The sequence below is a fragment of the Enhydra lutris genome, unplaced genomic scaffold (genome assembly GCF_002288905.1).
Source record: "Enhydra lutris kenyoni isolate GAN:26980312 unplaced genomic scaffold, ASM228890v2 scaffoldscaffold13, whole genome shotgun sequence".
NCBI classification, from domain to species: Eukaryota; Metazoa; Chordata; class Mammalia; order Carnivora; family Mustelidae; genus Enhydra; species Enhydra lutris.
Window position 1 is genome coordinate 19,909,001 of NW_019154097.1, and position 18,451 is coordinate 19,927,451.

Sequence of the window (18,451 nt, forward strand, 5' to 3'; positions counted from 1 at the left end):
CTCGGCCCACTTCCGATCCGTGACGTACTTCCACTTTGCTGGGCGCGCGGTGGACGGTCTGAAACGTAGAGCTCGGCTTTTGCTGTCGTTCCGCGGCTTGGGAGCTCAGCATGGCTACCTCACGAGCTTCCTCCACGGTACGGATCTCAGCTCACTCTGGCGAGGAACACGGAGCGGCTTGGGGGCGGGAGGAGCGGTTCCTGTGAGATGGGGCTGCTTGGGAACGGGCTAAGGTGGTGGAGGACTGAGGTGAAAGGCTGCGAGACTTGGCCCTTAGAGGAGCAGCGTTTTCCTGATCACTAAGTGCGTTTCGGTGTTTTAGTTCATTTGCACCTCTCACTACAGCCCCGAACTGTAAACACCTCTTCCAGCTGGTCCAAAAACGGAGCTCTGGAAGGGAGTAGTGTCTCGGCTCAAGTTTATGTGTACGTCACATTTCTTAATTATAGTAAGGCTTCCTAACTTCATATATATTGCCTTACGGTCCTTGATATTACCCCTGTGATGAGCTGTAGCCTTGGAAGTTTCATAAAACCCAAGAGGAGATTGCAACGGAATGATGTAACTGTGTTCCAAAGCAAGTCTGTGATAGAAAAATTACCAAGAGTAATTCACTAGTTTTATTAACTTCTTCCTATCTGCAAAGCCTAAGTAATTGACAGACACCCCCATCCCTGCTGCCCCCAGTCATGAAGATATCTTAACCGCCGACCAACTTGTTCTTTCCTTTGAGGAGCTCCATCCTTCAGCGGAGCCTAATAAATGACTGAGATTAAGGCTCAGGTTAATCCATGTCTTTGATTTATCAGGCAACCAAAACTAAGGCACCTGATGACTTAGTTGCTCCTGTTGTGAAGAAACCACACATCTATTATGGAAGTTTGGAAGAGAAGGAGAGGGAGCGTCTGGCCAAAGGAGAGTCTGGGATTTTGGGAAAAGAGGGACTTAAAGCTGGAATTGAAGCAGGGAATATTAACATAACCTCTGGTAAGATGCAAATTGTGAGTCTCTCTTTATCTTTGTATCATAGTCAGAAATTTCAGTTAGACCTGGATCTGTGTAAGGCCATCCTTTGCCTACCCTGGTTAGCATCATCCAAAGAGCCTGTCTCTTAAGACCTTTTATACGGTTTTTCTTCCACTGAGTCATTAGTAATCTTAGCAGGAATTTATTCAGTGTATATTTGGATTCAAATTGATCCCATTTATCTTGTGAAGATCTAGTATAGTTTTGGCATTGGTTTGGAGCAACTATGGTTTGTAACATTTTTTTCCTTTTTAGTTTCCCAATTTTTAAGTGAAAGATCTGTTTTAAATCATAAAAGTAATATTTTTTTAACTTTTTAAAAAAATTTATTTGACAGAGAGAGAGACATCACAAGTAGGCAGAGAGGCAGGCAGAGGGGGAGAGGGAAGCAGGCTCCCCATAGAGTGGAGAGTCTGATGTGGGGCTCGATCCCAGGATACTGAGATCATGACCTGAGCTGAAGGCAGAGGCTTAACCCACTGAGCCACCCAGGCACCCCAAAAGTAATATTTTTATTTTGAAAGAAATCAAAGTGTTAGGGTGCCTGGGTGGCTCAGTCAGTTAAGTTGTCTGTCTTTGTCTCAGGTCATGATCTTGGGGCCCTGGGATCAAGCCCCACATTTGGCTCCGCTCAGCTGGAGTCTGCTTCTCTCTCTCACTCCTGTGCACACGCCTCCTCTCTCTTGCTCTCTCTCAAATAGATAAGTAAATCTTAAAAAATCAAAGTGTAGAAATGTGTAAAGTAGAAAGTCCTGTAAATTTTATTGGCTCTATATCTTTCTGATAACTTAATAAAGCTGTAAAAAATTACAGTTTTTTTCACAAATGGAACATATACGAGTTGCTTTGTAACTTAAGTTTTTCAGTGATACACTGTTGAGGTTAGCTTTCCATGTCAATAACTAATGGTCCTCTATATCTTTATTTATTGAGAGTGCATGAGCATCCCAAGCAAGCTTCACGCTCACCTGGGAGCCCAATGTGAGGCTCGATCTTATGACCTGAGATCTCTCTAAAGTTGTAACTGTTTGTCATAAGAAATTCACAAATAGTACAGAGAGTGGAAAATGAATAGACTTCTCTACAGAAAGGACTTCTCTTAGTTTCTCATTGATCCTCCCACACATTTTCTTTTTTATATAGATGCACTTTAATGACTTTTAACTCTTTGGACTGTTTTAGGCTGTATCACCACTGTAATTCTCACTTTTTCATCAAAATCCTTGTATTCAGGGGTGCTTGGATGGCTCAGTCCGTTAAGCATCTGATTCTTGATCTCAGCTCAGGTCTTGATCTCAGATCAGATCTTTATCTCAGGGTTGTGAGTTCACCCTCACGTTTGGCTCCTCACTGGGTGTGGAGCCTACTTAAAAAAAAAAAAAAACCAACCATGTATTCAGTATGGGTTTTAAAACTAACTGCTAGATTGTTCAAAAAGCCTGTAGTCAAGACATGGATGGAACTGGAGAGAATTATGCTAATTGAAATAAGTCAAGCAGAGAAAGAAAATTATTATATGGTTTCACTCATATGTGAAACATAAGGAATAGCCTGGAGGACCACAGGGGAAGGGAGGGAAAACTGAATGGGAAGAAATCAGAGGGGGAGACAAACCGAGAGACTCTGGGAAATAAACTGAGAGTTATAGAAGGAAGGGGGACAGGGGACGAGGTAACCAGGTGATGGGTATTAAAGAGAGCAGGTGTTGTGATGAGCACTGGATGTTATCCGCAACTAATGAATCATTGAACACTACACCAAAAACTAATAATATACTATATGTTGGCTAACTGAACATAATAAAAAAAAAAAAAGCTTATAGTAAAGGGATAGCATTTTCATGGTAGTCTATTAGTTATATTTGTAGATGTCCCCAGATTGGGACTTCTTTAGAGAATAGCTTTGGCAAGTGTTAAAATAATATGTCTATTTTATCTTCTGGGTAGAAGGTCTAGTTAATTCATTTGCTGAAGGTGCTTCGTACTCCTACTTTCTCATCTTAGTTATGTGTGTATATAGGTGTAAGCTTGTCAAAATAAGATGATACGAGGGCGCCTGCATGGCTCAGTCAGTTAAGCATCTGACTCTTGATTTTGGCTCAGATCATGATCTCGGGGTCATGGGATCTGAGCCCTGTATTGGCTCTCTGCTCAGTGGGGAGTCTGCTTTTCCCTCTCTCTCTGCTCTTCCCCACACTTGTGCGCATGCTTTCTCAAATAAAATCTTTTTCTTTTTTAAGATTTAATTTATTTATTTTACGGAGACACAGCGAGAGAGAGACACAAGCAGGGGGTGTGGGAGAGGGAGAGGCAGGCCTCCCGCCAAGCAGGGAGCCCAATGTGGGGCTCGATCCCAGGACCCTGGGATCATGACCTGAGCCGAAGGCAGACCCTTAACAACTGAGCCACCCAGGCGCCCCTCAAATAAATAAAATCTTTAAAATTAAAAAAACAAAAACAACAACAACAACAAAAAAAAACATGATTTGAGCCGTTTTCCTGCCTTTTAAAGCTATGTCATTTAGTTTTTTGTGTTTGGCACAATTTAATAACCTGAGAATCAGTAAACTATGGAGTATATAATCGACTAGTTCTTAGAGGATATACAGACTGCAATTGTAAGAAATTATTTTTCCCCCTTTTGAAGAAGATCTCGTGATTATGCTGATATTGCCTGTTCTTTTTATAGGAGAGGTGTTTGAAATTGAAGAGCACATCAGTGAACGACAGGCCGAAGTGTTAGCCGAGTTTGAGAGAAGAAAGCGAGCCCGGCAAATCAATGTTTCCACTGATGACTCAGAGGTTAAGGCTTGCCTTAGGGCCTTGGGGGAGCCCATCACGCTTTTTGGAGAGGGTCCTGCTGAAAGAAGAGAAAGGTGCCCTTTCTAAATTTATGCTCTCTCTTTTAATCACAAGGTTCTATTTTCAAATTTTAGTTGATACATGTAGCTAAAACTTTAATAGAATATCTCAAATAATGTTAATACAATATTTTACTAAGTTGTTTCATATAGTTTAGCTTATAATCTGAGTAAGCCAATTTTTTATTCTACTAATTTTTCTTTATAAACTGTGAATAAGATGTTAACATGCAAACCCTCCCCCCAATATGGAATTGTGAGTTGAGTAAATATTTGTTGTTGAACTTTGAAAATACAGACAACACACACGTTCCTCTTGTCAGCGTGGTAGAACATAACGATAAGTATTTGGGGGTGGTTTTTGAAAAGGGACACTTTCCTCAGATGATACTCTTGTGATTTTATGGTTTTGGAGTCTCTTAGTGACAGGCTAGTCATCTGCATGATAATGACCTCCTTTGTCTCTCTGTCCACTGTCCCATCTCTCCCTTTCATCATTTTTTTCTTTATTTGTGTAGCCTGCACATTTAATCACTGTAAAACATCTACTGTATCTCATGTCCATTAAATAGAACCAGTAATGCTGGGCTTGTTTAAATTACAAGGAAAAAAAAAAAAGTATCAACCCAGTATCTTACAAACCCAGCCTGGCTGGCCACAAGGGTGGGGAGGATAGGGGAGGAGGAGGCTCCCCTGGGCAAGTGGCCGGGTGGCAGAAAGAGCTAAAGGACAGAAAGAAAAGGGGACTCCCAGATGGGAGGGGACTGGTTGTTCTAAGGGGAGGGGTGCAAAAGGTACTCCAGAAGAGTGGAACATGGGGAGTGGACAGGTCAGTGCTTTCTCCACCAGTGCCCAGTGTTGGAGGAGGCGCTGTGTGCCACCATCTGCCTACCACTGGCATTTGGAGAACAGTGACCCATGAGCCCTGGACATGACGACCCCCTCCGATTCATGGATGACAGTCTGCCCCTGCCGCCATGGTCTCCTTTTCCTTGAGGCTCATCTACTTCTCAGTGCATTGACTCTCTTCGGGCCTTTTCTCTCATTTACTCTTCGGCCTGCTGCCAACTGACTGACCACTGCCACGTGAAGATTACTCTTTATTAAGGTCACTAACTCATCTTTAATAAGAATGGCCCTGTCAGCCACTCCCTTCTTGAAAACACTCCCTTTCATAAAACCAAATCTTAATTTCCCTCCTGTTTCTCTAGCTAATTCTTCTAAGCCCCCTTTTCCCCTGCCCAACCTTTACGTAAATTGCAGTTTTTCCCCATATTTTGCCCTCACCCTGGGCAATCAGATCCACTCCCATGGCATCATTTGCTGTGTATATTCTGATGATTCCCAGATCTCTGTGGCCTAGATATTCTGTAGGTACTTCAAACTGGACATGTCTAGGTTGAACCCATCTGTTTCCCACCCTTCTGTTCTCCTTGCAAATAACACTACCATTCACGGGTTTTGGCTACTTCACGTCCTTTGTAATCCATCAGCAAACTCTGTTTCTAGATTTATACCAAAATGTACCTCTGGTGTGTCCTCTTTTCTTTACCTTCTTTGCTTTCACACCTAGATCATTGTAATAGCCCCAAACATGTTGTGTTAATTGATTACTTAAAATCCATCAGTGTCTTCTTCTTAAACATAAAGAAGCTGTTGATCATGCTCTTCAACCTCTTATGCCACTCTTTCCCAGTTTACTAAACTTAGAACCCTGAAGGGTCCTCCTGAATAGTCAAACTACTCTTTTTCTGTTTTTCCCTCTTAATTTTTTTCTCTTTTTGTTCCCCTCTCTTGCCTTTTAAAGCCTTTTTACTCTTTTGATTTTAGCTTAAATACCACCTTGTCAAAGAAGAATTTGTTATCACCTGACCCTTTATAATGTAGGCCCCTCCAATATTGTTTATCATGGTGTGTTACTTTCTTAATAGCATTTTCAAAGGGTATGCTTTTTTGTTCTTTATATCGTTTGTCTTCCAGCCAACAGCAAAGTCTGTCTTATTGTGACCTTAGGTGAACGTCTTGAGTCCCTCCTGCCACTATCTTAATTCAGTCCACCATTAAGAGTCAGAGGATCCTAAATAGTAGGTTGATTTCCCTGCTTATATTATTCCCTCTTGAGCCCATTCTCTCTACTTTCCCACGGAATCTTTCTCATATCTAAATCCTCCTTACTAGGCATAAGGAGCTCTTTATGACCTGGCCCCGACTTACATTTGCAGACCTCTCTCACACCAGCCCTTCTCTGGCACTCCATGCCGCAGCCGTACTGAAATATTTGCGATTCCAAGCTAACTACTCTTCTCTTACCTTCAGACTTTTGCATTTGTTGAACCTTCTGCTTCAGCTGTCCTTCTCCATTCTTGACCTATTGACCTTACTAATTGAGGACTCAGTTTACGAAACACCTCCTCTGTGAAACCTTCCCTGGTCCTCTCCAAGCCTAGGTTAGATATTTCTTTTATGTTCCTCCTTAGCACCCAGGACATACCACTGTCATAATACTTAGTATAGTGTATTGTGGTTCCCTGGTACTTTCCACCCACCTTCTCTGACACCCCCTCCCCTCTGCCAGGATTATGCTACTTGGAATCAAAAACTGCTTCTTAGTCATTTTTGTACACTTAGCACCTCAGTCGTATCTGGCACATTGTGGCACTGAACAAAGATTGACTGTCTTCATAGACCAAGTGGTAGCAATGTTGGGGCTGGTTGACTTTAAATTGAATAGGGTAATTGCTGTAAGTTCAGATTAGGGAATCTTCAAATAAGACTCAGTGAACGAAATCACATTGGCGTGCCTGGCTGGCTCAGTCACAAGAGCATATGACTCTTAATCTTAGGGTTGTGAGTTTGAGCCTCACACTGAGTGTAGAGGTTACAGAAAAGGAAAGGAGAAAAGAAAGGAATTAAAAAAAAGAAATCACACTGGAAGTTGAGGCATGACAACTTGACTCTTAAAGAAGGTTGTTTGGCATTTAAACGGTGAGAGAATAGGGCAGGCTTTCTCCCTTCTTTGACACACTCCACAGTCTCATCTCAACTCCATTTAAATTCTGATCTTTTTTTGTTACAGGTTAAGAAATATCCTCTCAGTGGTTGGTACTGATGCCTTAAAAAAGACCAAAAAAGATGATGAGAAATCTAAGAAGTCCAAAGAAGAGGTAAAATATGTCTTTGGCTTCACAGTACAAAAGTGAAGGAAATGAGGGATTAGTTCTCTCATTTTCTCTTGTCAGGGTTTGCTTTGCTAGAGGGAAGGGAATGTGTCTGAGGATTCCACCAATTAGGAATAGTTACTGGCAATTGTTTGTGGTTCCTGTGTAGGTGTTAAGTGAAGGTAGGTGTAAGTGGGTTTCCCATTCAGGAAAAAAAAAAACATAGCATTCCTGGTATAACTTTTAACAAGGAAGGGAAGTCATCTAGTAAGAGTTTGTAAACACACAGTAGAAAGCACACGTGCCTGATTTCATCCTATTATTGAACTAATTCACCTTTTTTGTGGGCAGTTACAATAGAAATAGAGAATTGACAGCCATGAGATGGGCAGGAATGCTTCAGACTTAACATTTCTGCTCTTAATTTCACTTTCAGTATCAGCAAACCTGGTACCATGAAGGACCAAACAGCCTGAAGGTCGCTAGACTGTGGATTGCTAATTATTCACTGCCCAGGTAAAGAGGCCTCTAGAAGGAGAAAGAAGCGTATTTTTTTCTTGTTTTCTCTCAAGGACTGAGGATCTGTTAGAAGGACTGTGGTTAAATGAAAATTGAGTGGTAGGGATACTCATGTGGAGCCTTTTTTCAACCTGTTCGTTCACGGTAATCATCTGTGCCACAGGGCAATGAAACGCTTAGAAGAGGCCCGTCTCCATAAGGAGATTCCTGAGACAACCAGGACCTCCCAGATGCAAGAGTTGCACAAATCTCTCCGGGTAAGAGGCTCTCAGTGATTGTCCAGTGTAGTAAGGGCTCTTAAATACTCATTAAATGGCCTACTGTGGCCTACTGCATGGAAGGTAAAGGCAGCTACGATTATGCCGCCCTCCTTACACTTGCTGTTTGGGAGGAGCCATCAGTTAGGGTGGCAAGAACCTACTGTGGTTGCTACTCAGCAGAGGCCTGTGGTTCTGCTTTTTAATTCCTTTCTAATATATCAAAGCTGTACTTTAGCTCTCTCCATGGCTTTCCTGTCTACGCTGAGTTGACAGCGAAAGTAATGATACTACTAGTGTAAAAGACAGCATGCTGGAGTTCCATCCATGAATGTAAGTGTCTCTTAATAACAAGAGACATATAGAAGAATCTTGGGGGCTGGGCTAAAACTAGAAAATTGGGTGTTCTTATTGTGGAAAAGCCAAGAAACTTTGGGGTTAGCTTATTAATGTTTACAATTTGTTCTTTTTTTTTAAGTCTTTGAATAATTTCTGCAGTCAGATTGGGGATGATCGACCTATCTCCTACTGCCACTTTAGTCCGAATTCCAAAATGCTGGCCACAGCTTGTTGGTAAGTCTGGTTTTTACAGTGATATTTTTCCTAAGTGGAGGACAGGTTCAGGGAAAAAAGAAAAAACAGCCTTTGTCTTAGATGTTCGTTTCTGTGTCCTTACCTCTGCTGCTCATGATCACACCAAACTAGAGACGCCAGTGCTCACCCGTTACATTACACAAGATAATCTGCACTTCGCAGTTCTTTTATTTTGAAGGGACCCCAGAGATCCATGACATGTCAGTCATGTTCTGGACACTAACGTTTTGGAGCAGATATATAGTTTATTGACCGACGGGTTTCCACACTTCAATATAGCTTTTCTTTTTTAGTTAGGCAAGATACTCTGTAAGCGTAAAGCAGGGTGAGATGATGTTGTGAACCATTTTGCCTTAATAGTGTGTGGTATGTGGTAAGGACTCAGTGAACACGAATTACTGTTTTTATATTTCCTAGTTGCCACCACGTATGCAGAAAGCTCTTGGGATGTGATTACTTTGTTGTTTTGCTCTATTTAGTTATTTTTGTGGGACATGGCCATCTAGTGAGAAGGGAAGCTTCCTTATGTTGTATGCACAGGAACTATTTGACAGGGTAGAAATTGAGATTGGTTCAGGAGAAAGCCAAGGACCTACTCACATCCCTCTACCTCTCCAAGCTTCAGCTACCTTCCTTATAAGTAGAAATGGTCATTCCTACATTATGTACCTCACAGGTCTACTATAAGAATCATTTGAGGTGTTAGATACAAAAGTAATTTGTTGGAAATTTTCTGAAATAAAAAGTCTTCTTAAAAATTTTTTAAGTACTTTGTAAGCAGCAAAATACTATTCCTATTTAAGGAGGTAGTATCATTATTAATATTATTCTTAGATAGTGTAATTCGTCCTACCTTCCTTCACTAATCAATCTAAACGTTAGGGAGCATAGCAACTTATACTATATTAACTCTAGTCCTGTAGAGGCATCTGGTTGCATGAGATATGGATGCAGCTTTCTTCTATAAACCATCAAATCATAAGCCTTTTAGTTTTCCTTTTCTGTGTACCACTGTGAAGTTTATTGGGGGAGAGAAGAGCTTATCCTTTAGGAATGTTACCAAGGTACCTTTTCCTTCCCAGACCAACCCTGGCTGAGATGCTTTCCTTTATATTTGATAGGAGTGGGCTTTGCAAGCTCTGGTCTGTTCCCGATTGCAACCTCCTTCACACTCTTCGAGGTGAGTTAGAATCTTGTTTAAACCTCACTCGTGGGCACCTGGGTGGCTCAGTTGGTTAAGCGACTGCCTTCGGCTCAGGTCATGATCCCAGAGTCCTGGGATCGAGTCTGCATCAGGCTCCCTGCTCCATGGGGAGTCTGCTTCTCCCTCTGACCTTCTCCCCTCTCATGCTCTCTCTCAAATAAATAAATAAAATATTTTAAAAAGATTAATAAATAAATAAACCTCACTTGTGGGCAATCCTGTCGGGACCTGTCTCACTCTTGAGAGCTTTTTCTGTATCTTCACTTACTCAGTCAGTCAGTATGTACATACATACATACATGCATATTCAATCAATCTCACTCTTTTTCCCAGTGTGAACCCTGTCAAACAGCAAAACTCTACTATCCTGCCTGCCTGACACTCAGACCCAGTACACACAGATTTTTTTTTTTTTTTTTTTTTTTTTTTTTTTAAGATTTATTTGAGGGAGAGAGCGAGAGCACAGGCAGGGTAAAGGGCAGAGGGAGAAGCAGACTCCCTGATAGGCAGAGAGCCCGATGGCGGACTTGATCCCTGGACCCTGGGATCATGACCTGAGCCGAATGCAGATAGATGCTTAACCAACTGAGCCACCCAGATCCCCCACACAAGATTAATTCTTGATTTGAATTGTCTTGGTTGGTTCTCACCACAAGGCTGAAAGACAGCGACTTTATACACACTGTTCAGATTTTTTTTTTTCATGGTCAGCCCCATTCTGGCATTATACAATCTCTGAACCAAAAGTAAAGGTTGTATTTTGCTCTTTTTAATGTAATTTAAATACTAATTTAAAATCTTTTTTTTAATAGTTCATTAATCACTTCAATACCTTATTTGTCCACATGTTCCCTAATATATATTGTGTTACTCATCATAGTCTGTTTTGTACATAAATTGTAAGGGGTGGAAAACCTTTAACTTTGATTTCTTACACTCCTTCAGGCCATAACACAAATGTAGGAGCAATTGTATTCCATCCAAAATCCACTGTCTCCTTGGACCAAAAAGATGTCAATTTGGCCTCTTGTGCTGCTGATGGTTCTGTGAAGCTTTGGAGCCTTGACAGGTGACCATGACTCTTCTGCCCATGCTGTGGTTACTAAAGTAAAGAGTTGCTTGGTTATCCTTGGGACCTGAAAATCTGTCATCTAACCCCAGAGATGGTCTGAGTCAGGGGAGCTCGGTGTGAACATAGAATGTGGGATTTCTTTCTTCCACCTCTTCTCACCAGAGGAGTTATGTCAGGTTTTTATTTGTTAACTTTGCACCTTGATTTTTCCCTCTAACATAGTAGCCATTGTTTTCCCAGCCCAGCTATTCTTGAAAGATCTGTTGACACCTCCTGTGTAATACACGGACTTGGAGAGAAGCACTATTTGGTAGATGAACTAAAGAGAACATTCTTGGTAGCACATTGGCTCCCAGCAGATGACTGCAGGGGAGAGGACAGTGAAGTTCTGAGGCAGTATGACGAAGGTTGTGGGGACTCCTCCCAACACCATCCTCCTTTACCTAGAACGTATTTTCCCATTACGACAGTTTGGGGTTTTTTTTAATGTGTTTATGATTATTGTTTTCCAAGAAATTTGTGAAAGCACTTTGTTGGCTAAAGGTAATCTGAATTCAGTTGCTTAATTTTCTTTCTTTGGGAAAGTACATGCGACTTTTCTGCCAGGTTTTTGTACAGAGCTAATTAGTCTCTACTCTTTGTCAGACAGGGTCTTACCTCTGAGCACAGCCAGTTTTAATTGGCTTTGGTATCACTTAGCAATATTTGTTCCCCTAGGGCTCTGATTAGCTCTATGTATGCACATTGACAAAGTTCCCTTTTTAATTGCCCTCTTTAGGGTTTGTGTTTACTTCCTTTCAGTGGTGTTTCAGTTCTTTTTTCCTTGGTTGCTGGGGAGTAGAATTTAATGGCCACCAAAGGAAATTAAGCCTCTGTTTAGGAGCTCCTTTTTTCATTTGCATCCTTCAACAAGCTAAAATTTGAGACAAATTTATCTTTAATCCACTTGTACCAAAAGTATTTGATTTCTGTAGCTTTGCATCCCTCTCAAAATATGTTTTCTTTCTAGAATCTCAGCTCTCCTTTGGTGTAAAGAGACTATTTTGCTTGTCAGGCTGAATTATCCTTTATTGTTCTCTAATCCTGAATGATAATAGCATTAAGCATTGATTAACATATTGAATTGAGATAAAGCAAGATAGTGTGTATTGAAGTACTACTGGCAGTATTGCCCTGTGAGCACAGGAAATAGCCCCAAATCTTTTAAGACTTTGGAAAGTAACACAAATTGTTAACCCTACATTTTTTTTTTTTTAGCCCTGTATTTTTAACAGTGAGTTTAGTTAAAATTTGGCCTTTTAAATCTACAGAATGGGTGTGTCTGTCGCAACAGTTAATAAATTCAGTGAACATTTATGACTATAAAATAGTTTATTCCCTTCTATTGGTTCTTTTTCAGTGATGAACCAGTGGCGGATATTGAAGGCCATACAGTGCGTGTGGCCCGTGTAATGTGGCATCCATCGGGGCGTTTCTTGGGCACCACCTGGTGAGCCATCCTCTTACTGTTCTAGCCATACAGACCTGTGGCATCCTGTTGACCCTCACGACTAACTGCCAAGGAAATTTTCAGACCAGAGATCTTCAAGTAGGATTTTCTTGGGCTGCAATGAATCAGAATTAGAGTATATGATAAAGTTTGGGCCAAGTATATTTGCTTTTAAACTTCAGTTAATCTGAAATTTCAGTAATTGCCAGAAAACTAGAATTTTCACTGTTCTCTTTCTTGACCAGTCCTAGTGGTGTTTTTGTTTTTGTTTTTTTTTTTCCACTGCACTTTGTATTGAAATCTCTTTGCTTACAAGTTGGTCTCCCTTTCTGGGGCATCTGGCTGGCTCAGTCAGTAGACCATGCAGCTCTTGATCTTGGGGTTTTAAGTTCAAGGCCCACATTGGGTGTAGAGATTACTTAAAAATAAAATCTTAAAAAAAAAAAAAAATTAGGGGTGCCTGGGCGGCTCAGTGGGTCAAAGCCTCTGTCTTCGGCTCGGGCCATGATTCCAGGGTCCTGGGATCAAGCCCCGCATCGGGCTCTCTGCTCAGCAGGGAGCCTGCTTCCTCCTCTCTCTCTCTCTGCCTGCCTCTCGGCCTACTTGTGATCTGTATCTGTCAAATAAATAAATAAATAAATCCTTTTTTCTTTTTTTTTTTTCTTCTTTTTTTTTTTTTTTTTTTTTTTTTAATTAAATTTTCTCCCTTTCTGGTTCTGCAAGCTCGTTAAGGACAGAATCCGTTAAGTACTTTTTTTTTGGTAAAAGATTTTATTGATTTGAGAGAGCGAGCACGAGCAAGCGGAGAGGCAGAGAGAGAGCAAGAAGCAGACTCCCTGCTGAGTAGGGAGTTGGACATGGGGCTCCATCCCAGGACCCTGGGATCATGACCTGAGCTTAAGGCAGACGCTTAATGTGTTTATGATTATTGTTTTAATGTGTTTATGATTATTATTGACTGAACCACCCAGGCGCCCCAAAGAATTTTTTTTTTTTAAGATTTTATTTATTTATTTGGGAGAGAGACAGAGAAGGGGAGAGGGAGAAGCTGACTTCTACTGAGCAGGGAGCCCCATGCAGGGTCCCATCCCAGCACTCCAGGATCATGATCTGAGCCAAAGGCAGACATATAACTGACTGAGCCACCCAGGCACCTGAGAATCTTTTTTCTTTTAAAGATTGTATTTGTTTGAGAGAGAACATAGGTGTGGGAAGGAGCAGAGGGAGAGGGACAAGCGGACTTCCTGCTGAGTGCAGAGCCCAATTTGGGACCTGATCTCAAGATCCTGAAATCATCACCTGAGCAGAAACCAAGAGTCAGATGCTTAACTGAGCCACCCAGGCACTGTGTTAAAGAACTCTTTAACTGAGATACAATTTACATGCAGTGGAATAGATTTATTTTCAGTGTACAGTTCAAATGCATATGCTCAGGTAACCCATATCCCTGTCAACGGACTATTTCCATCACCCTGGAAAGTTCCCTCATGCCCCTTTGCAGGGGACTCCCCCTTCTAAAGCAACCACTATTACAGTTTCTATGAATGTAAATTAATTTGGTCTGTTCATACTCTGTGAACTTGTTTGTACCTAACTTCTTTTGCTTAGCATAATGTTTTTAAGATTCATTTCAGGGCACCTGGGTGGCTCAGTTGAGCATCTGGCTCTTCCTTTCGGCTCAGTTCATGATCCCAGGGTCATGAGATTGAGCCCCACATCAGGCTCTGTGCTGGACATGGAACCTGCTTGAGATTCTCTCTCTCTCTCTCTCTCTCAGAAAAAAGTGGGGGGGGGGGATCATTTATGTCACGTGTATCAGTAGTTCCTTTTTTTAGCTGAGGAGTATTCAGTTGTGTGGCTCTGCCACAGTTCATCCATTCTCCTGTGATGGATGTTTGGGACGTTTCCGGGTTTGGGTCAGTCAGAATAAAGGTGCCGTAAATACTCTTGTGCAATGTTTTTGGCAGACATGTGTTTCTTTACTTTCTCTTGAATGAGTAACCAGGGATGTGGTAGCTAGGTCATAGAGTAGCTGTATGTTTAACTTTTTTAAAACTCCCAGCTGGTTTTTCAAACTGGTTGTAAATTTCACATTCCCAGAATTCTGCTTGCTTCACATCCATGCCAGCGTTTCGTGTTGTCAGTTTTACCATTTTTGCTGTTCTGTCAAGTGCATAGTGAAATTTCATGGTTTTAATTTTTATTACTCTTATGACTCATGGTATTGGGTATTTTATCATCTGCTTATTGACCATTTGTAAACGCTCCTCTGTGCACTGTCCAGATGCTTTACCTATTTTTTTAATTGAGGTTTTTTTTTTTTTTTCTTTATTTTTACACACAGTTCTACCACCACGTATTTGTTTGTTTGAGGTTTATTGAGGTGTAGTTTTTTGGTTTTGGGTTTTTTAAGTTGTGAGTGTTTTGTTTTGTTTTGTTTTAAAGTTTTGTTCTATTTAAGGGGTTCCTGAGTGGCTCATTCAGTTGAGCATCCAACTCTTGATTTCGGTTCAGGTCATGATCTCAGGGTTGTGAGATTGAGCCCCATATCGGGCTCTATGTTCAGCATAGAGTCTGCTTAAGATTCTCTCCCTGGGCCCCTGGGCCATGCAGTCGGTTGAACGTCTGACTCTTGATTTTGACTTGTTTTTGTTTTTAAAGATTTTATTTATTTATTAGAGAGAGAGGGGGCGCAAGCATGGGGAAGTGGCATAGGGAGAGGAAGAAGCAGGCGCTCCTCTAAGCAAGGAACCCAACTCGGGGCTCAATCCCAGGAGTCTGGGTCACGACCCGAGCTAAAGGCAGATGCTTAATCACCTGAGCCGCCCAGGCGCCCCGACTCTTGGTTTTTGGCTCAGGTTGTGAACTTCGGGTTGTGGGATTGAGCCCCGAGTCAGGCTCAGCATGGAGTCTGCTGGAGTTTCTCTCTCGCTTTCCCTCTCCCTCTCTTGCTTGTGCGCGCATGGCATGCGTGCAGTGCATTCTGTCTCTCTCGCTCTCTCTCTAAAAATAAAAAAAAAAAGATTCTCTCCCACTCCCTCATACTTTATCTCTTTAAATAAATAAGTAAATAAATAAAAAGTAAGTTTTATTTATTTAAGTAATCTCTACACCCAGCATGGAGCTCGAACTCACAACCGTGAGGTGAGTCGCGTGCTCCCATCAGCTGAGCCAGCCAGGCGCCCCTCTACCACCAGTTATTGAAGAGACTTTGTTTTCCTGTTGAAATTGCTTTAGTGGCCTCTTTAAATGACCCACACTAAGTGACCCACAAAAAAATGTGTGGGTCTCTTCCTGTACTCTCTCATCTGTTGCATTGATCTATTTCCTTATGGCTGATTTTTGTATCCCCAGCATCCAGTTTAAGGCCCCCAAAATACTCCGTGAGTGAAAAGACTTAACAGTGGAATTGAGAAAGATGGCAGCAGTCTCTGCTGGGCCATTCTTAGGGAATTATATTCTTAAAATAGCCACTGAAATAAATTTGTAGGAAGTCCATGGTTTCCCAGGTAGCACTCAAGACAGATATGCTTAGTTGTTGAGGTATTTTTTTATGCCAGAAAAGAATTTTTTGTTAATATGGATGTATGAATAGTAAAGAGAGCAAGCACAAGCAGGGGGAGCAGCAGAGGGAGAGGTAGAAGCAGGCTCCCCTCAGAGCGGAGAGCCTGACACTGGGATCGTAACCTGAGCTGAAGGCATATGCTTAACCAGCTGAGCCACCCAGGTGCCTCATCAGAAGCATAATTGAAGCTATAGGTGTTTATAGTACTTTACACATTGTAGAAACTGAATATTTGCCTGTTCATTGTTGGTTTGATTTTTTTATAGTTATGACCGCTCATGGCGCTTATGGGATTTGGAGGCTCAAGAAGAGATCCTGCATCAGGAAGGCCACAGCATGGGCGTGTATGACATTGCCTTCCATCAAGATGGCTCTTTGGCTGGCACTGGGTAAGCCTTCTTCCTGCTAGCCGGGGGCAGCTCAGTAGTTCACCTGTTATGTATCCCTGCTTCCACAGAGAAATGGATTCAAAATACTCACTTACACATTATTTTGTCAGGGGACTGGATGCATTTGGTCGTGTTTGGGACCTGCGCACAGGACGGTGTATCATGTTCTTAGAAGGCCACCTGAAGGAAATCTATGGAATAAATTTCTCCCCCAATGGGTAAAATAAACTCATTGATTGAGGGGCAGGAAAGGTTACTGGTCAGAATGTACCTTTGTTTCTAACTTGGACACTATGTCTGATCCGTAGCTACCACATTGCAACCGGCAGTGGTGACAACACGTGCAAAGTGTGGGACCTTCGACAGCGGCGTTGTGTCTATACCATCCCTGCCCATCAGAACTTAGTGACTGGTGTCAAGTTTGAGCGTAAGCTTTCCTCCTGTTTTGCCTAATCGCAGGACAGACAGATTGCACTGCCGTGGAATGCAGGCCATGCTTTAGCTTAACTTGCATGCAGAGTAAGAATTTGGCCTCTGTTGAAAAAGGAGCACATTCTAAGTTCCTTCCCTCTGTCACATTTTTGGACAGCTATGGCACAGCATGCTTCCTGTTTTGGGAAGTAAAGATTTCCATAAATGCTTTGAGTCATTTTTTCCCTAAAAGTTATAAGCAGTGAATCCTTAATGTTATTCTGAAAAGATTGTCAGGGAAAGAGCCAGAGGACCTTAATAATGTTACTAATTTTCTAAGTCTGTAGTCCTTTTTCCCTGGAGGCCTCATAGGAATGTAGATGAGAATATTGGGCTTTTCCAAATGGGGAAGTACTTGATACTTGAATTCCTCAAGCAGCTCCCCTTCTTTTCTCTTAAAGCTATCCATGGGAATTTCTTGCTCACTGGTGCTTACGATAATACCGCCAAGATCTGGACCCACCCAGGCTGGTCCCCACTGAAGACTCTGGCTGGCCATGAAGGCAAAGTGATGGGCCTAGATATTTCTTCTGATGGGCAACTCATAGCCACTTGCTCATATGACAGGACCTTCAAGCTCTGGATGGCTGAATAGGCAAGACCATGGACAAAGGACTAACTTCAAGCTCTTCCTTAAGAGCCATTTTCATAAAAGAAAGGAATTAATTTGTTTCGTTCTATCATGTTTTTTGCCAATTGCCATGTATAGGCCCTCAAAAGAATTGGATTTCCAGGTCAGCCTCCACTCCAGGTAGGCAGCCCAATCTGGGTGTTGAGGAACCCCTTTCGTAGTTGAAATTTTTATTTTCATCTTCAAGCCCTGCCATGGACTGTGTAGACATTGTGGTTATTAATCTTTTATTTGAATGCCCTATTGCCTCCTTCATAGCACTCAGGATTGTGACTGGCTCCTTTTTTAATTTTGAAACTTGGCCTTCCATTACATGGTACATGCTTCAGGACTACATGTGACCCGCAGAGCAAGGTGGCTGAGCTATAGTCTGGAAGCCCTCAAGTAAAGGGGCACTCCTCGCTACACACTGGTTAACTCTGCCTTGACAGAGTGGAAACCTTTCCTCTGCCTTGAGAAGAGGAGATGAAGAGGTGGACCACAGCTGTGCTCAGGGTGATGGAGTAAAGAAGATTTTACCTCTTCCTGTTGAGTTTGCTTGGAATGCTAACCACATCAGGAAGTTCAGAACTGAACATTTGCCCTGTTCAGAAATGTCTTTCATTTTGCTTTGAAGTTTGGCAACCTTTGTTACCCCAAAGCTAGGCCATTGTGTCAAGAGGCAATGGAATTTCTAGAAAGCAAACATGAAGTCTGTTGTGCCACCTCCTTTGTATTGGTTATTCAGAGGATGTACCTTTTGTGCCAGGGTAACTGGGAAAAATCCCCAAGGGGTATTCTTCAACATCAACTTTTTTTTTTTTATTATGCACTAACTACAGAGTAAAATCCTATTATAAAAATGTCCTTTAAAGACTTATTTTATATAGTTAGGCATTTTCTGAATCCCAGCCATTGGTCCATAGAGGTTCCTCCTTTTTTTTTGATTTGAGGTATAACAGATGCTATCAAATATGGCTTATTCCTGTTTTTCTCTTCTTAATAAGCACTCTGCTAATATTTCTACTGCCTTGTAGGCCTATTAGCAAACTGGGTCTAGGCTTTGCAATTCGTACTCATTGGCTGTGCAGCAGTCACCTTCACCTCTTCCAACCCCAAATACACAACTGCTGAACACAAAGTACGCAGTAAATTCTGACAGAAATGCAGAATTCCTTCTTTGGAAGAAGAAAGGATTGCATGTAGAGAAATGGAGTAGGGTTTATATGATGGCTTT

General features: G+C 41.8%; 1 protein-coding gene across 2 annotated transcripts; it reads left to right on the forward strand.

The window, feature by feature from the left end:
* Positions 1 to 30: 30 nt before the first annotated feature.
* On the forward strand, positions 31 to 18,081 carry LOC111146299 (pre-mRNA processing factor 4). Of its 2 annotated transcripts, XM_022501789.1 has the most exons (15): positions 61 to 137; positions 579 to 581; positions 810 to 987; positions 3,715 to 3,901; positions 6,963 to 7,050; positions 7,481 to 7,560; positions 7,727 to 7,820; positions 8,299 to 8,393; positions 9,536 to 9,594; positions 10,564 to 10,687; positions 12,090 to 12,179; positions 16,011 to 16,133; positions 16,244 to 16,351; positions 16,442 to 16,560; positions 17,006 to 18,081. In XM_022501789.1, the coding sequence occupies exons 1-15, from the start codon at positions 111 to 113 to the stop codon at positions 17,197 to 17,199; spliced, it is 1,569 nt and encodes a 522-aa protein (XP_022357497.1). In that variant the 5' UTR covers positions 61 to 110; the 3' UTR covers positions 17,200 to 18,081. The 2 variants fall into 2 exon arrangements, with proteins under 2 accessions (XP_022357496.1, XP_022357497.1); XM_022501788.1 differs by lacking the exon at positions 579 to 581 and having other exon boundaries at positions 31 to 137.
* Positions 18,082 to 18,451: the final 370 nt, after the last annotated feature.

Excerpts from the sequence above, each read along its gene's own strand:
- LOC111146299 (XM_022501789.1), top strand. The coding sequence starts at position 111 with ATGGCTACCTCACGAGCTTCCTCCACG. Across the intron at positions 988-3,714 it reads GAATATTAACATAACCTCTG|GAGAGGTGTTTGAAATTGAA; the intron begins GTAAGATGCAAA and ends TTCTTTTTATAG. Across the intron at positions 7,821-8,298 it reads AGTTGCACAAATCTCTCCGG|TCTTTGAATAATTTCTGCAG; the intron begins GTAAGAGGCTCT and ends TTTTTTTTTAAG.